The 16,013-nt window shown below is 43.1% G+C and overlaps 1 protein-coding gene across 1 annotated transcript in view; it reads right to left on the bottom strand.

Moving 5' to 3' along the window:
* gbe1b (glucan (1,4-alpha-), branching enzyme 1b) overlaps nt 1-16,013 on the bottom strand; it is an 83,840-nt gene that overhangs the window by 45,134 nt on the left and 22,693 nt on the right. The window contains exons 6-10 of the mRNA XM_061827438.1: nt 14,578-14,668; nt 13,283-13,492; nt 8,011-8,126; nt 6,259-6,386; nt 5,367-5,465 (exon numbers count right to left, since the gene is read on the bottom strand). Of these exons, the coding sequence (XP_061683422.1) occupies nt 5,367-5,465; nt 6,259-6,386; nt 8,011-8,126; nt 13,283-13,492; nt 14,578-14,668 (644 nt within the window). The remainder of the gene's footprint in view (nt 1-5,366; nt 5,466-6,258; nt 6,387-8,010; nt 8,127-13,282; nt 13,493-14,577; nt 14,669-16,013) is intronic.

The following is a 16,013-nucleotide window of genomic DNA, read 5'->3' as shown; positions in this document are numbered from 1 at the left end:
AGAAAACCTAATGGTGCTTGTAGGTTGCAGGGGTAGAAAATTTTCATGATTTTTTTGGATTCGATTTTGTTGTTAGGTATGAACTCAAAAGTGTATTATACATGAGAATTTACAGTACACATTGGTGTCAGAACAATCTTATCGCTCCGAGTGTCATAATCATAATTAGATCCAGACCAAACAATGACACTTGAGAGATCTGAAGCCTAAAAAAAAATCATACATTTGTGTCAAAAATCACTCTTGAAGTTATGTAAGGCATAATCAAAACAACTACTCTCCAAGATATGTGATGATAATCACATGGAGGTGCTCTACAGGCGCAAATGAGTTGATCACCAGTCATTAAGTGACTTGCGTGTATGCTGGAAAACATCCATCCATTTTCTTCGCCGCTTATCCTCACAACGGTCACTGAGTGTTCTGGAGCCTATCCCTGCTGTCATTGGGGAGGAGGCGGGCTACACCCTGAACTGGTTGCCAGCCAATCGCAGGGCACATTGAGACAAACAGCCGCGCTCACAATCACACCGAGGGGCAATTTAAATTGTCCAGTTAATGTGCTGGAAAACACAAGTCTCAAATTGTAATATTCACATTTTGATCAAAAGAAATCACAGAATAACAAATTAAGCATTTTATTATTATTTTGATCAGAGCTGCAATACTGCTAAGCTGTTCAACTTGAAGTCTGTCAATTGTCTAGTCTCTCTCTCTCCCTCTCTCTTTCTCGAAAAACGCAAAACAAAAAGGTGGTCCAACGACCGCTGACCCCCAAAAAAAAAAAACCCTGCCCACACACACACACACACAACACACACACACACACACACACACACACACACACACACACACACACACACACACACACCCATTAGTCCATCTTATTGAAGTTGCACTGTATCAAAATGTCAGTGCGCATTCCAACAACAATATGAAACCAACTTTTACATATACGAGGCTCTTGGCTTCATCACACCACAATGCCTCTTCATACATCCTCCTGCGCTCTTGTAAACATAAAAATGTTTTTTCCCCCAAAATCGTGGGCCATTAAGTACCTTAGCAGTGGTACTCTGGCCTGAAGAGGCAAGCTAAAGGGTGCTTCAACAGTTGTTGTGCAGGAGGACATCCACGGTATCCTGTGCCAAGAATTTCCCATTCGGCGTAGAGTGGTCAATTGTATCCGTCCAACTATGTCAAAATGACATGTGTGGAGGAAAAAAGGTCCATCACAAATAACAAAACTAGTAGCAGCCAAAGACTTTTTGCACAGTAACGGGAACCAGTTGGTTTTTGATGTGGCTGAGCACGTAGCAGTTTGCAGCAGACGAGGGCTTGCCACCTGCATAAAACATTTATTTCATACTCAAAAGGTGTAATGGCAGGTGAGGAAACCCGAGTGCCTGGTGGGATTTCTATCCATAAAACTGCTCTTTTCAAAATGATTTTCATTATTAAAGAAAATAAAAAAATTTAACCACTATCTCAGAAGTTAATGCCATGACTGAAGTCGGTCCAGAGCTGGAAGTCTTCTCTGAATCTCTAAAGCAGGCTCATTATGCACAAGTTCCCATGTTTTAAAACAATTCACGGGTATCCTAATAACATGTATGCAACACACAGTGAAGAAAATGTGTATTTGAATACTCTGCTATATTGCAAGTTCTCCCACTTAGAAATCATGGAGGGGTCTGAAATTTTCATCGTAGGTACATGTCCACTGGGAGAGAGAAGAAAAATCCAGAAATCATCCATGGCACAGAAGGTTCCTCTGCTTAAACCAGCACATGTCAAGGCCCGTCTTAAGTTTGCCAATGACCATTTGGATGGTACAGGGGAGTCATAGGAGAAAGTTTTGTGGTCAGATGAGACCAAAATTGAAATTTTTGGTCACAATTCCACTAACCGTGTTTGGAGGAAAACAAATAATGAGTTCCATCACAAGAACACCATGCCTACTGAGAGGGGTGTTTTTCTGTACACTGTTTGGAGGAAGACGAATGATGAGTTCCATCCCAAGAACACCATCCCTACTGTGAAGCATGGGGGTGGTAGCATCGTGATCTGGGGGTGTTTTTCTGCACATGGGACAGGACAACTGCACTGTGTTAAGGAGAGGATGACCGCAGCCATGTATTATGAGATTTTGGGGAACAAGCTTTTTACCTCAGTCAGAGCATTGAAGATGGGTCGTGGCTGGGTCTTTCAACATGACAATGACCCGAAGCACATAGCCAGGAAAACAAAGGACTGACTCGGTAAGAAGCATATTAAGGTTCTGGTGTGGCCTAGCCAGTCTCCAGTATTAAACCCAATAGAAAATCTTTGGAGGGAGCTGAAACTCAGTGTTTCTCAGCGACAGCCCAGAAACCTGCCTTTTCTAGAGAAGATCTGTGTGGAGGAGTGGGCCAAAATCCCTCCTGCAGTGTGTGCAAACCTGGTGACCAACTACAGGAAACATGTGACCTCTGTAATTGCAAACAAAGGCTACTGTACCAAATATTACCACTGGTTTTCTCAGGTGTTCAAATACTTATTTGCAGCTGAATCACACAAATAAATTGTCCCAAAAAAATCATACATTGCGATTTCTGGGTTTTTCTTTTCGATTATCTCTCTCACAGTGGACACGCACCTACGATGACAATTTCAGAGCCCTCCATGATTTCTAAGTGGGAGAACTTGCAATGTAGCAGGGTGTTCAAATACTTATTTTCTTTACTGTGTTTTCTGTTGGGGCCATGTCGGCAGGGCGGACGCACATGAATGAAGAGAGTTCCGCTTCCTTTTGTTGTGGTAAGATAATGAAGCCATTTTTGATTGATCACCCCTTGGAATGTTTTATATAGAGTACGCAATAGCTTTAGTGTTTGTTCAAAGTTTACAAAGCTCTGCTAAAATTACGACGGAACCAATTATTCATCCATCTATTTCCTGAGCCGCCCATCCTCACAAGGGAGTTTTGGACCCTATCCCAGCTATCTTTGGGCAGGAGGCGGGGTACATCTTGAACTGGTTTCCAGCAAGAAAAAAAAAAAAAAAACATGCGCCTTGTACAGAGCGTGAGCACTTTTGGAACCTCTGCTTGTTATATACATATCATATGAAGCTATTCAAGCGCTCTAACCACGTCTTCCAACGTTTGGCATGGCTCCATGATGAGATGACCTTCGCGTGAAAGCTGGTTACCGCTCCCACCAGCCTCATAAGGAAAAAAAAAAAAAAAACGCCATACAAACACGGGGACGCGCGGGGATCGCAGTAATTATCAAGTGAACGGGCAAGGTCATCGTGAATGAACGAGTCAAATGGCTTCACCATAACAATTGCGTCTCGTCGTCCCGCTTCTTCCATAAGTCTTTTGTTTGAGAGGATAAATAATGACCTTCCTATTCAGTCAGGAGGTGGGATTAAACATGAATAAAAATAAATGAGTGCTGCCTTAATAATGAAAAAGAAAAAGAGAGGAACAAAAGGCTTGTTCGTGGAAGAATATACCTCTCGGCGGCAAGACAAAAAAAAAAAAAAAAAAAATCAAGTGCTTCTCACACAAGGAGACTTTGTATCATATTAGCCGGAAAAAAAAAAAAAAACACGAGATGCCACGCGAATGTGACTCACTGGTGAGTTGAGGAGCAAAATTAAGTCCTGTGCAAACATGTGGAGCACATCTTGAGACTTCAGATCATTGAGCCTCTCAAGGATTAACACCGCCTTTGTGTTTGGCTTTTGAGCATTTGGGGGTGTCATGATTTGTGATGATCCTTCATGTTATGTATTGTTCTTATTTATTTGTTGGGATTTTGTCTACAGCTATTCTCATCAGCCAAACTGCTCCCTCCAGTCGCTTGTGCCTTGTTAACGTTTGCTTCGTTGTCTTGTCAGTCCTTCTGTATTTATCAATCCATCCATTTTCTTCACCGCTTATCCTCACAAGGGTCGCGGGGAGGGCTGGAACCTATCCCAGCTGTCAACGGGCAGGAGGTGGGGTACTCCCTGAACTGGTTGCCAGCTAATCTCAGTGATATATTTTTACCATGAAGCAAAATGTAATTTACTCATTAACCCCCCTGAAATACTTTTTTCGGGGGGGTGGGGGTGGTGTTACCTTTCTAATGAATAAAGAGTGTGAGTGTTTTCATTTTGTATTTGTATGCTTGTCCCATTCTTCAATAAATTCATAAAATGCATCATTGAGTGTGACTCAAAATGTAAAACTATCCATTGATCTATCCATTTTCAGTTGCCGCTTATCCTCAGAAGGGTCACAGGGGGTGCTGGAGCCTATCCCGGGTGTCAACGCACAGGAGGCGGGGTACATCCTGAACTGGTTGCCAGCCAATCGCAGGGCACAACGAGACAGACAATTTAGAGTGTCCAATTAATGTTGCATGTTTTTGGGATGTGGGAGGAAACCAGAGTACCCAGAGAAAACCCATGCAGGCATGGGGAGAACATGCAAACTCCACACAGGCGGGTCTGGGATTGAACCGGGGACCTCAGAACTGTGAGGCCAATGCTTTCCAGCTGAGCCATCATGCCGCCTCTTCTGTATTTATTTTCCTAAATTTTGCAGTTTGTGTCGGTTCACTGTTGTCAAATGTTCTCGTCACGTCATGTCATGTCATGTTGCCCGTTGTAGTGAGGCTATCCCCATATTTCTTCGTTACTTTGCACACAGATTTTTACACTGTTAATACAGTTCTTTTTCCATCTAGTTCCAATTATTTTGTTTTGCCTTCCACCCCCAAACTTATCTCCTGCTATGCCACTCCCACTTCCTGGCATTTGGGTCTACTTTTGTCCCCACAATTCTACAGTGTGTGTGTGAGTGGCAGATAAAGAATGATTACGCGTGTGTCTCTGCAAGTGTGTTTGTGAGACAGAATGTGTGCGTGGGGTTCAAACAGATGGAGTGTGAGTGTGCGACACAAAGTGTATGCATTAAAGAGAATATGTGATTATGTGTGTGAGAGAGTGAGAGAAAGAAGAGAGAGAGAGAGAGAGAGAGAATGTGTGTCTACATACGTTTTCTTTTTGAGACCAAGTACAACACGTTGACAATGAGTCAATAATGATAAAAGCTTTTTTTTTTTAAAAAAAAAAAAGATGTTCAAAAGTAAAACTGGACTTGAACTACGTCTCGTCATTTTGTGAAGAGACTCGCCTCCCAAGCACTTGTTCTCATCTTCGTGAGTTGAGGTAGATACTGTACAACTTTTCTTTAAAGTACACAGCGAATCCAAAATTACGGCACGCTTACCACCGAGGGCCCGGCGACCCAAGTTTGAGAACCACGGCAAAAGGTGTAGCACAAGATTTTGAAAAAGTGAGTGATTACAAGGGAAGGTAAATCACTTTACCTGAATCCACTTATCGGGAATGGCCATCGCCAGGCGGTAATCAAACCCGAGCCCGCCTTCCTCCACACCCCTGCAGAGAGCGGGCATCCCCGACACGTCCTGCGCACAAAATACTTCTTGATTACGCTTGAAAACAGAATCGGTGATAGCTAATTAATCCATAGACAAAAGATATTTTTGATGATGGTGTGTTGCAACATAGTTTTTCATACCCATAAATGCATGTTATTAATAACTGTCATAATAATTTTTGGGGTGTTCCTCATTTTTTGTTTTCATTTCAGTGTATAACTCTTTTACTAACTCGTTTATCAAATTAAACTAGACGCACCAGATGGGGGAAAAGACAGTAGATTATTTTCACGGATCATATTTATCACGCACTACTAACAAGTCTTCATAACTTTTAGGATATATGACAAAAAGTGTTTGTTTTCATTGCAAACGTCCCCTTTAAGTACATTTAACTGCTTTGACACTTGTGTGACAGCATCAAATTACATTACTCACATAGACTGCTTTAAAGTTTTGAGCTCTTACAGTGGTTATTTTTTTTTATCGACTTGTATAACATGTCACTTAGTCTTTTGAGTTAATTAAGGTTTTAGAATGGACAAAGTTTAACCCTGTATTATTTCAATTTCCATTCCTTCTTAACGGTCACTTCTTGACCTCCCAATTTGTTTTCACACCCCCAAAAACTGGGAGGTTAAGAAGCATCCCTGACGTGCATACTTGGAGGTTGCTGAGGCCAAAAAGACTCAGGTCCAATTGCTTTTTTGCATTACTTCCTAATTACGCTAATGAGTACGCAAGGAAGCTGCACCGGGTGATGAAGTGCTCCTCGCTAATACCTGCCGCGGGCGAAGTCAGCGCGAAGGGCGACCTGTACCTCTGCGACGGTGATGCAGTCAGGATACAGCGTGTGCAGGATGTGATTGGCCAGCATCAGGTACACCAGTGAGTCCTCGTCCACGTGGAGGCCAAAATACTCGCTGTAATCCCCAGAAAAGGCGACGCCTAAGGAGGGAACAACAATGGAAGAAACTTTGATCACTTTGCTTTGGATGCCACACTCTTAGTGTGGCATGTTATGGATTATTTCCAATGCTTTTATGCAAATAATTGGGTCTCTGACCAATGTTCCCTCAAATTTTTAACGTGTCTGAGCAAACACACTAAGCCCGTGAGCGCCCTCTTTGACCACTGTGAGCAACATCAGATCATCATAAGCACTGTGGTCAATCAATGTTATCCATTGAAATTACATGCCGCATTTAAAGGTTGAGATTACATTCCCATCAGAAAATTTTCAAGAACAATTTTGTGTTTTTGCTAACTTACATTGAAAATGTCAACAAACAAAAAATACATGACAATACAATACAGACCAAGCCAACAATTAACAATAAATTTGGAATGTTGTTTTCAACTTTGTTTCATTTATTTATTTTTAAATCACAATGATATCCCAATCTGTCTTTTTTAGTGTAAAATTGAATTATTGCTTGCAGAATATCTTTCGCAATGCATGTTGAAAGTTGAATGATGCTCCCAAACAGTTTTAGGGTTAATATGTTGCCTCCTATATTTAAAATACAGAATTAGCTTTTTGGGCAATGTATCATCTGTGCTTTCATTCAGGGTGTGCCAAAGTGGAATTTTAACATTATACACCATCTCATCCTGCACTTTCTACTTTGGCTTGAGACCAGACCTTTTTTACTCAAAAAAAGACAAAACCTCATCCAGTTTCATCACATTTTCTTCTATGATTCACATACCCCGGTATTTCTCATGAGTGTACCCCTTCAAAATGGAGGGGGGCGGTGTCAGGTAAACTAGGAAGTAGCATGTGTGGCCCGGTGTGGCCGAACAGCAGCTCTTTGTGAGAGGCAGTGTGCTGTAGTGTTAAAAAAAAGAAAAGGAAAAAACATGTCAGGCTGTAGTTCACTGCACTGGATCAGTTTCCCTCTGCGCTGAGAGTGTGTGACACGTGCGCAAATGCGCAGTTGCGCAGCTCAGAGGGACCATTGTCTCGGAGATAACTTCCCACTTATCAGTTGTGAAATTTCACAAACAAGTAAATATTATGTACCAGTTTCTGAAAGTGTGATTTCAAGAGAGTGAGCAAAACTATGGCTACGGCTAAAGCCAGTTCTATTCAACTCCATTCTTAGTACAAACATTTATTATCCATCCATCGATTTTTATCTGCTTATCCTCATGAGGGTGACGGACGGGACTGCTGGAGGCTATCCCATCTGTCAATGGGCAGGAGGCAGGGTACACGCTGTACTGGTTGCCAGCCAATCGCAGAGCACATGGAGACAAACAGTCGCACTCACAATCACACTTAGGGGCAATTTAGAGTCTCCAATGAATGCATGTTTTTGGGATGTGGGAGGAAATCGGAGCGCCCAGAGAAAACCTACGCGGGCAAGTGGAGAACATGCAAACTCTACACAGGCGGGATCGGGATTCGAACCCTGATCCTCAGAACAGTGAGGCCAACGCTCTAAAAAATTAAATAGAATGGAATGATTGAATTGTTTGGTAAAATGATTGCCGTGTAGACTGATCAATGACAGGTGAATGACGGTGTTTGGCTACTATTTCCAGCGTACGGTATAAAATGTCTTACCAATGCCGTGGTGATGGTACAGCATGGAAGTGATGCCGTCGAAACGGAAGCCGTCAAACTTGTACTCCTCCATCCACCAGCGCAGGTTTGAGAGCAGGAAGCGCAGCACTTCCCAGCTAGCGACACACGCGCAAACACACATCCAAGGTCAGACGTGGCAGCGGCTTTGAATTATTCAAACGTGTCATCATGCACTTTGAACACTAGAAATTAATTTCCACCGCTGCAGGACATTCTCATATTGATAACCAAAGGATCATTATGTCACAGCGCAGCAGCGGTGGGGAGCTGTTTCATTAACGTAGATGGCGAGACAGTATCATTCATGTTTTCTCAGAATTAGATGAAAGTGGCAAAAAGTCTTCACACTCTGTACTTAGGTTGAAGTACAGTTACGTGTAAAAAAAAAAAAAAAAAAAAAAAAAAAAAAGGTAAAAGAAGCAATGGTTTACTCTGTTACTAAGGCAAATGTTGAAAATTACATTTATTTGTTACTGTTAATTATGTACGACAACCATTGAAACTTCTTTGTCGTCTTTTCCTTTCGGCTTGTCCCAATTAGGGGTCGACACAGAGTGTCATCTTTTTCCATCTAATGCATCTTCCTCTCTAACCCCCAGTCTTCATGTCCTCCCTCACCACATCCATCAACCTTTTCTTTGGTCTTCCTCTCTATCTTTTGGCTGGCAGCTCCATCCTCAGCACCCTTCTACCAATATACTCACTCTCTCGCCTCTGAACACGTCTACACCATCGAAGTCTGCTCTCTCTCTCACCTTGTCTCCATAACATCCAACTTTGGCTGTCCCTCTAATCAGCTCATTTCTAATCCTATCCAAACCTCAACATATTCATTTCTGCCTCCTCCAGTTCTGCTTCCTGTTGTTTCTTAAGTGCCACCGTCTCTAATCCGCACATCATGGCCGGCTTCACCACTTGTTTTATAAACTTTCACCTTCATCCTATCAGACACTCTTCTGTCACATAGAACGCCAGACACCTTCCGCCAACTGTTCCACCCTGCTTGGAACCGTTTCTTCACTTCCTTACCACAGTCACCATTGCTCTCTATTGTTGACCCCAAGTATTTGAAGTCGCCCACCCTCGCTATCTCTTCTCCCTGGAGCTTCACTCTTCCCCCTCCCCTTCTCTCATTCACACACATATATTCTGTTTTACTCTGGCTAATCTTCATTCCTCTCCTTTCCAGTGCGTGCCTCCATCTTTCTAATTGTTCCTCCGCCTCCTCCCTGCTTTCACTGCAGATCAAAAATATCATCTGCGAACATCATGGTCCAACCAATTTGTTTGATTAACTTACATAGTGCTTGCACTAAACTAAACTTGGACTAAAAAAAAAAAAAATAAAAAAAAAAAAAATGGAGGTAATTTTTGACAGGGTAATAAGGATTTAAATGATATCATATCCTGAATAAGTAAAGGAAAATGTGTTAAGTATGGTGGCAGGAGCATCATGGTATGGGTGTGATTTTCTAACTCAGGGCCTGGACAGCTTGCTATCATCAACAGAAAAAATTAATTTACATATTCTCCTCTGGAGTGGTGCTGTCAAAGTCTTGACCAAGATACTAGGGCACGACCTCAAGAGAGCCATTCACGCCACACATCCCAGAAATCGTGCTAAACAGGGAGAGTTTTGTAAAGAGGAATTCAACCTGATGGTTGTACACATCTGCACTCTGCAACTACAGATGTTTGAGGTTTTTGCTGCCAAAGGAGTGTCCATCAGTTATTGAATCCAAGGTTCCACTCACCGTACCTGCCTGTCTTGTGAATGTTACTTTCAATAACAAATACAAAAACATATGGGGTAATTTTTTGTGTGGTATTAGTTTAAGTTAGTGCTTCTTCTTCTCATCCCCGTTAAAAAAAATCTCCATAGCGTTTTCCAAATTTAATTGCTCGTACTATGACAATATACAATACTACGCCATAGTTACCAGATCACCACTGCCATCTAGTGCAGTGGATGTGCAACTACACTTTATGCTTGAACGGCAAATCGTGTACTTCTGGGTCTTAGGGGAGGGCCCACGCCCCACTATTTGAGAAGCACTGGTTTAAGGGGACTCTGCTCATTTATTCTTGTGATTTAGATGATCAGACTACATTTTATGATCGATTTTAGACATTTAAGCATTTCCAAAATCTTCAAACACTTTGTCGACTGTGGAATTCCAAATGGTTCAGATACTTTTTCCTCAACTGTAAGATTCACTTACGGATAATGGAAACAATGCCAAGTGAAACTCTACAAAAAAGATGGAGTCTTAGGAATACTCATCCAATTTATTAGAGACAATATTAGAATTCAGGTCAGCGCCTGCAGTCTAAATGTCAGTCCTTCACACTGAGCACAAATGACAGTTGGTGATGTTACCCTGCATCATTGGCGGATTTACAGGCCTGTCACGACAAACAACATCAATTGGACCCATGGCTGCAGTGCTGCAGGTATTGACCAATAAAGACAGAGCTTACAATCAACCTGTATTGAGCAAAAGACTATTTTCCTAGCACACAGCAGCACAGCTAGCAAGTAATTTAACATTTTAGTGAACGACTGGGGCCGTTTCATCATGTCAAAAAGCTGTTGCAGCAGCAACCACTCCAATAACCTCTCAAACTGCCACATCCATCCCCACACTTAACAGTTTTTGCTTTCAATAATCCCCCTTCTCTCCCTCTTTCACTCGAAAAAGTATCACAACTGCAGGTTTTAACTCGTCCTGAGCCCTTCTCCTCATCCTCAGGGATGTCTGACCCGGGCGCGTGCTGACAGGTGTGGAGCTAAATGTTACATCAGCGCGAGAAGGAGCATGAATGGTGCGCCCAGAGTGAGCAGCAGGCCAGACTGGGTGGTCACACAGCCCCTGTGATAAATAGATTAGGTTCCTCACTCTGCTGCGCAGAGCCAACAAAGCACAGTGCATCCTCCGGGGATGGAGATAATAGCCAGCCAGAGCTAAGTGGGGTTGGGGGGAGGGTTTTGGGGTGGTGGTGGTGGTGGTGGTGGGGCTCTGGGATGAAACCGTCCTGCCACATTAGGAGCCACAGTGCCATTCATCATCAAGCCCAATTACGGCCCGGGTGCTTGGCTTCTCTGGTTTGGGAACAGATACACAGCTCAATGAAGTCATCGCTCAGTCTGTGGTGTTAATGCATGAGCCAATTGCAAACTACACAATGCTCCTGCTTAAGCGTGGCAGTGAAACATGGTTAGGGGAGTGTTAATAGAATAAAGCAGCCTTAATGGAGTCATATTGCTGCTGGTGGAGGATCTAGCATGTTCAGCGGAACCTCTAACTTAAAACCCAATGCATCCACCTCATTTGTTTGCACTGACAATTGACCTTTGCTATCGAAAATAAGGGATGGCTACCTCAACAGACCAATCAGTAACATTACTAATTACCGTTAACTTGAGAGGTTTCTAGAAGCTGTATTACACCCACTGCTTACACGAGTCACCATTCAAATAACAGACTGCTTCCTTCAACTCATCTTCATGCTCAGCTGCAGCTTATCGGGTTTTATCCCCCCCCCCACCCCCACCCCACCACACTCCCCCGCTCCCTTCCAGGCAAACATGACGGCGACCCGTTTAATGCAATGCACCCGGGTTTACGGCCAGACGGACGGTCAAGCTGTCACGAGGGCGGAAGACAGATTGAAGTTCTGAGAATGCGGCATATAAAAAAAAAAAAAAAAGAAGCAAATGTAAGGACGTCGCTGATGGATGATGTACATAGGAAGCGCCAAAAAGGACAAATAAGGTGTGAATGCATCTTCTCTTGTTGGCAGCCCGTTTAGACGTCAGTAATATCCTGTATGTATCCTGTATTGTTTACAGTTTCCTGTATTGAAAATTTCATGTTTGGAAAAAGTAGGCAACAGGGTAATTCCAAGTGGAAAAAAAGTGAGTGGCTAATGCTGACCTTATCGAAACAATGACACATATTTCTAATTTTTTCTTCAACACCCTCCCCCTAAATAAATAACTCCTGCCAAACGTGTACGTGAAGAAATTTTTTTTATGGGTTTGCGTACAAGTAGAAACCTCTGTTTTCTACCACCCGGAAATACGTGCGACATCATGGTGGACCTGGTCACTTACCTTGACAAAATCAAATCTAAAACTTAAGGATGGGAAGACACCCTAGTTGAACATTAATTGCAAATCTTAAATCCCTTTTAATAATCCTATTTTATACCTGGTGTTCCGACTTCATTTGATCTTGGAACTCAAGCAGCGTTAATCACATTTAGCCTTTATTTAATACCAAGAGAAGATAAGTTCGCTATTACCAATCGCTCTACGCATCATTAACAGATCTTTGTGCGTAAAAAAACAAAAAAACAAATATGGAGCAATCCCGTCAGAGAAGCAATAATTATTCCTTTGTGCTCACGCTCAGCATGAAAACACAGTAAGCAGTTAAAAGGAGTTTTCAAAGGCCCGGCACTGGCTCGTTTTTTTTTTTGCCCCCGTATCTTAGGAATCCACAGACACATTGAAGTAGGATGGAGGCGAATGATCCCAGCGAGGTGGTCGGATTACAAGTTCCTTAGAAGTCTCTCTCATCTGGAACGTGCCACGTTCCATTTGAGAAGGTTTTGGTTTCTCAGCCTGCCAGCGCGCTCAGGTGCCAAACGCACCGCCTTGATTTACTTGGCCGCTGTCTCAAGGTGACTTTGGCATCTTTTAAAGGAAATAGCGGCCAATAAATTAGGCTGACATCCACCCGGTTGTTGCGAGCATGCCCTCGTACCAGCATCTCCGGGATGGGTTCAAGAGTTTGGGGAAAAAGGCTTTATAGTTGATAGGAAAACAAAATATCCTTCCATGTTTTCAAGGGCATTCCAGCTGGACACAAATGCTATGGAAAATTGAAATGAATAATTAATCCAGTTCAATATTTTAGAAAGCAAAAGTACAAGCGTCTTTTGCGGAGGGACAGCAAGAAGCACACAAGGTAAACCGACTTACATTCAGCGTAGAGGCCGTTCAAAGTATCAAATCTCGATGTATCTAGCAGTTTTGTGCAGTATTGATACACAAACGTCAAATATCGCTAGGAATGTTTCATATCCAAGTGTGCACACTTTGTTTTTAAAGTAGAACATTTAATTCCGTCTGAATTTGATGTTGGTTGAAATCTCAAGATTGTCAAGCCGCTTTGGAGCACCTGCCCTGTGTCAAAAAGCTCAGAAGGGTCTTGTAAGCCCTTTTTAATAGTTTGAGTAGTACCTGGAATAATTGAATAGGCGGCTGTCCCAGAGGCTGTGCTCCCCTCGCGGCGGCGAGTGGAAGAAGCACGAGTCAGAGCCGTCAAACTTGTTGAGACCGTCTTCCGTGTTCTTGGATGCGTGGCTGTGGACCACGTCCAGCAGCACCACGATGCCCATCGAGTGCGCCACGTCGATCAGTTGCTTCAGCTCGTCAGGATTCCCGTAGCGACTAAGAAGGACACCGAACATAGAATTTAGGTAATGAATGAATGCCAGTGTTGTATTGATTGGAATATGGAATATTTGCAGAGGAATAAACCATGAATTGTGTACATTTCCTTTTATTTCCAAGTGGATCATGCATTCATCCAAATGACAAAATTCTGTGTGGCTATACTATAGCTGTACAATTTTGTTGTTGATCCAAATTACGATTGTTTGGCCCAGACTTGAATCCTAAACCTAAACACAGGGTTACAAAGATGCCTGATCGGCTTTTGACCAAACTCCTCCCATTTTCCTAAATAACACCCGCTCCCGTCCTCGCTGCTATCGTCCCATCGGCTTCCTCGTGGCAGCATTAGCCATTTCCCTGCATTCAAGCGTTCTGGTTTTAAATGACAGTGAGAGATCAATCATGGGTGAAATTACACTATATACCTTACACACAGGGACTTAGGTTATACTCTAAAATGCGAGGGAAGAGGGCGGGGGGGGGGGTCTCTGACAGAAGATAAACACTCAGACTAGTCAAACTTTATCAGGGAGTCCCGCTCTCTGGATTAACTGGAAATGTGTTTACAGAGAGATTACTGCTGGGGTCAGGCGCTCTCACCTTGATCGGACACCGAGGCAGGAAATTGCTCGCTCTGTTTTGTCTCAGCGGCCCTCGCTGTGAAATGACCCGACTGGAGAAATATTTGTGATCGAGACGCAAATTCTGTGACGATGAGGGGATAATCCCTCCGCCGGTCATTACTGATTTCACTCAATCAATCCTCGTTGATACGAGAATTATTTTTACAAGTCCCTACCGATCTTTAATGATATTTGGTATTGAATGTTCATGGTAACTGTAGTCAAATTAGTACAGGTTCATCTCTATCATAACTAGTCTTGAAATATCCAGTATTTATTGTCCTACCACATGCATGAAATACAAGATTGCTGATCTGAAAAAAATCAAACCATGAGAGTTTCTAGCAATTTTAGATCAAATACAATCACAGATGGCGACTAGTCATAATTTTCACCTGATCTGTAAACCTTTCAACCTTGTAATGAGCAAGAGCCCCGCTAATTTTTGTGACGTACCTGGACGCTGCGAAGAAGCTGGTAACCTGATAGCCAAAACTCGCATAATACGCGTGTTCCATGATGGCCATCATTTGAATACAGTTGTAACCTGGACACAGCACATACACATTTTAAAACGGACTATCCAGTCTACATTTTTGCAGGTTTGACATGATCAAGCTGCCTCTGCAGATTGTTTGTTTTGCAGATAAAAGTTTACAGGATGATTCAGTGAGGAGCGCAACACCTCCGTCTGCTCGCGTCGCCTCATTTCCTGCCACCACCCCAGGCCTTGTTGTCGTCTCTCTCTGTGATTTGTAGGATGTCAGTAGACCGCACGGGAAAGACGCGGAACGACAACATTACCCCCAACACATGGCCACTTATTTAGCTGAATTCCTATTTGATGCCCAAGTGCCTCTATCTCCATTTATATATTTGTATACATTTTAAGTAACATACACAGTATCTGGCAGCATGGTGACTCAGCTGGAAAGCATTGGCCTCACTCCGGTTTCCTCCCACATCCAAAAAACATGCAACATTAATTGGACACTCTAAATTGCCCCTAGGACTGTTGTTCGTCTCTATGTGTCCTGCGATTGGCTGGCAACCAGTTCAGGGTGTACCCCGCCTCCTGCCCATTGACAGCTGGGATAGGCTCCAGCACTCCCGCAACCCTCGTGAGGATAAGCAGCTAAGAAAACAGCTGGATGGATGGATATGCAGTATCTGATATGGAGCTGTTTATAGTCACAGATCACACAAAACAACCCAAATGTCCAGACACCAAAATCACATGTAAATAAACGTCAACATCTCAACTAAACATCTATCCATCCATTTTCTTTGGCGCTTATCCTCAGGAGGGTCGCGGGGAGTGCTGGAGGCTATCCCAACTGTCAACGGGCAGGAGGCGGGGTACACCCTGAACTGGTTGCCAGCCAATTGCAGGGCACAACGAGACAAACAGCCACACTCACAATCACACCTGGGGGCAATTTAGAGTGTCCAATTAATGTTGCATGTTTTTGGAATGTGGGAAGAAACCGGAGTGGCCGGAGGAAACCCACGCAGGCATGGGAGAACATGCAAACTCCACACAGGCGGGTCTGGGACTGAACCCGGGACCTCAGAACTGTGAGGCCAAAGCTTTACCAGCTGATCCAACGTTCCGCCCTCAACTAAACAATAATGTGTAAATAATTCAATTTTAAACTATCCCATTCCATTCTACTATTCAGATACAGTTTGTCATTTCTTTCTGAAAGTTCTTATTAGTATATAATTGAACTCGGTAGAGCTTTTACTCTCGTGGTGTTGCACGATGGGAAAAAAAAATTCAGATTCTGAAAATTCTGAATTCACTTGTTTTAAGTGGGTGGGAGGAGGGGGGGGGCACCCCAGGTATTAAGAGTCAGTAGTTCACATACGATATTTCAGCACGCTCCTGC

This window comes from Syngnathoides biaculeatus, chromosome 8 (assembly GCF_019802595.1).
Source record: "Syngnathoides biaculeatus isolate LvHL_M chromosome 8, ASM1980259v1, whole genome shotgun sequence".
Classification (NCBI taxonomy): domain Eukaryota; kingdom Metazoa; phylum Chordata; class Actinopteri; order Syngnathiformes; family Syngnathidae; genus Syngnathoides; species Syngnathoides biaculeatus.
This window is presented reverse-complemented; position numbering and strand designations above follow the sequence as displayed.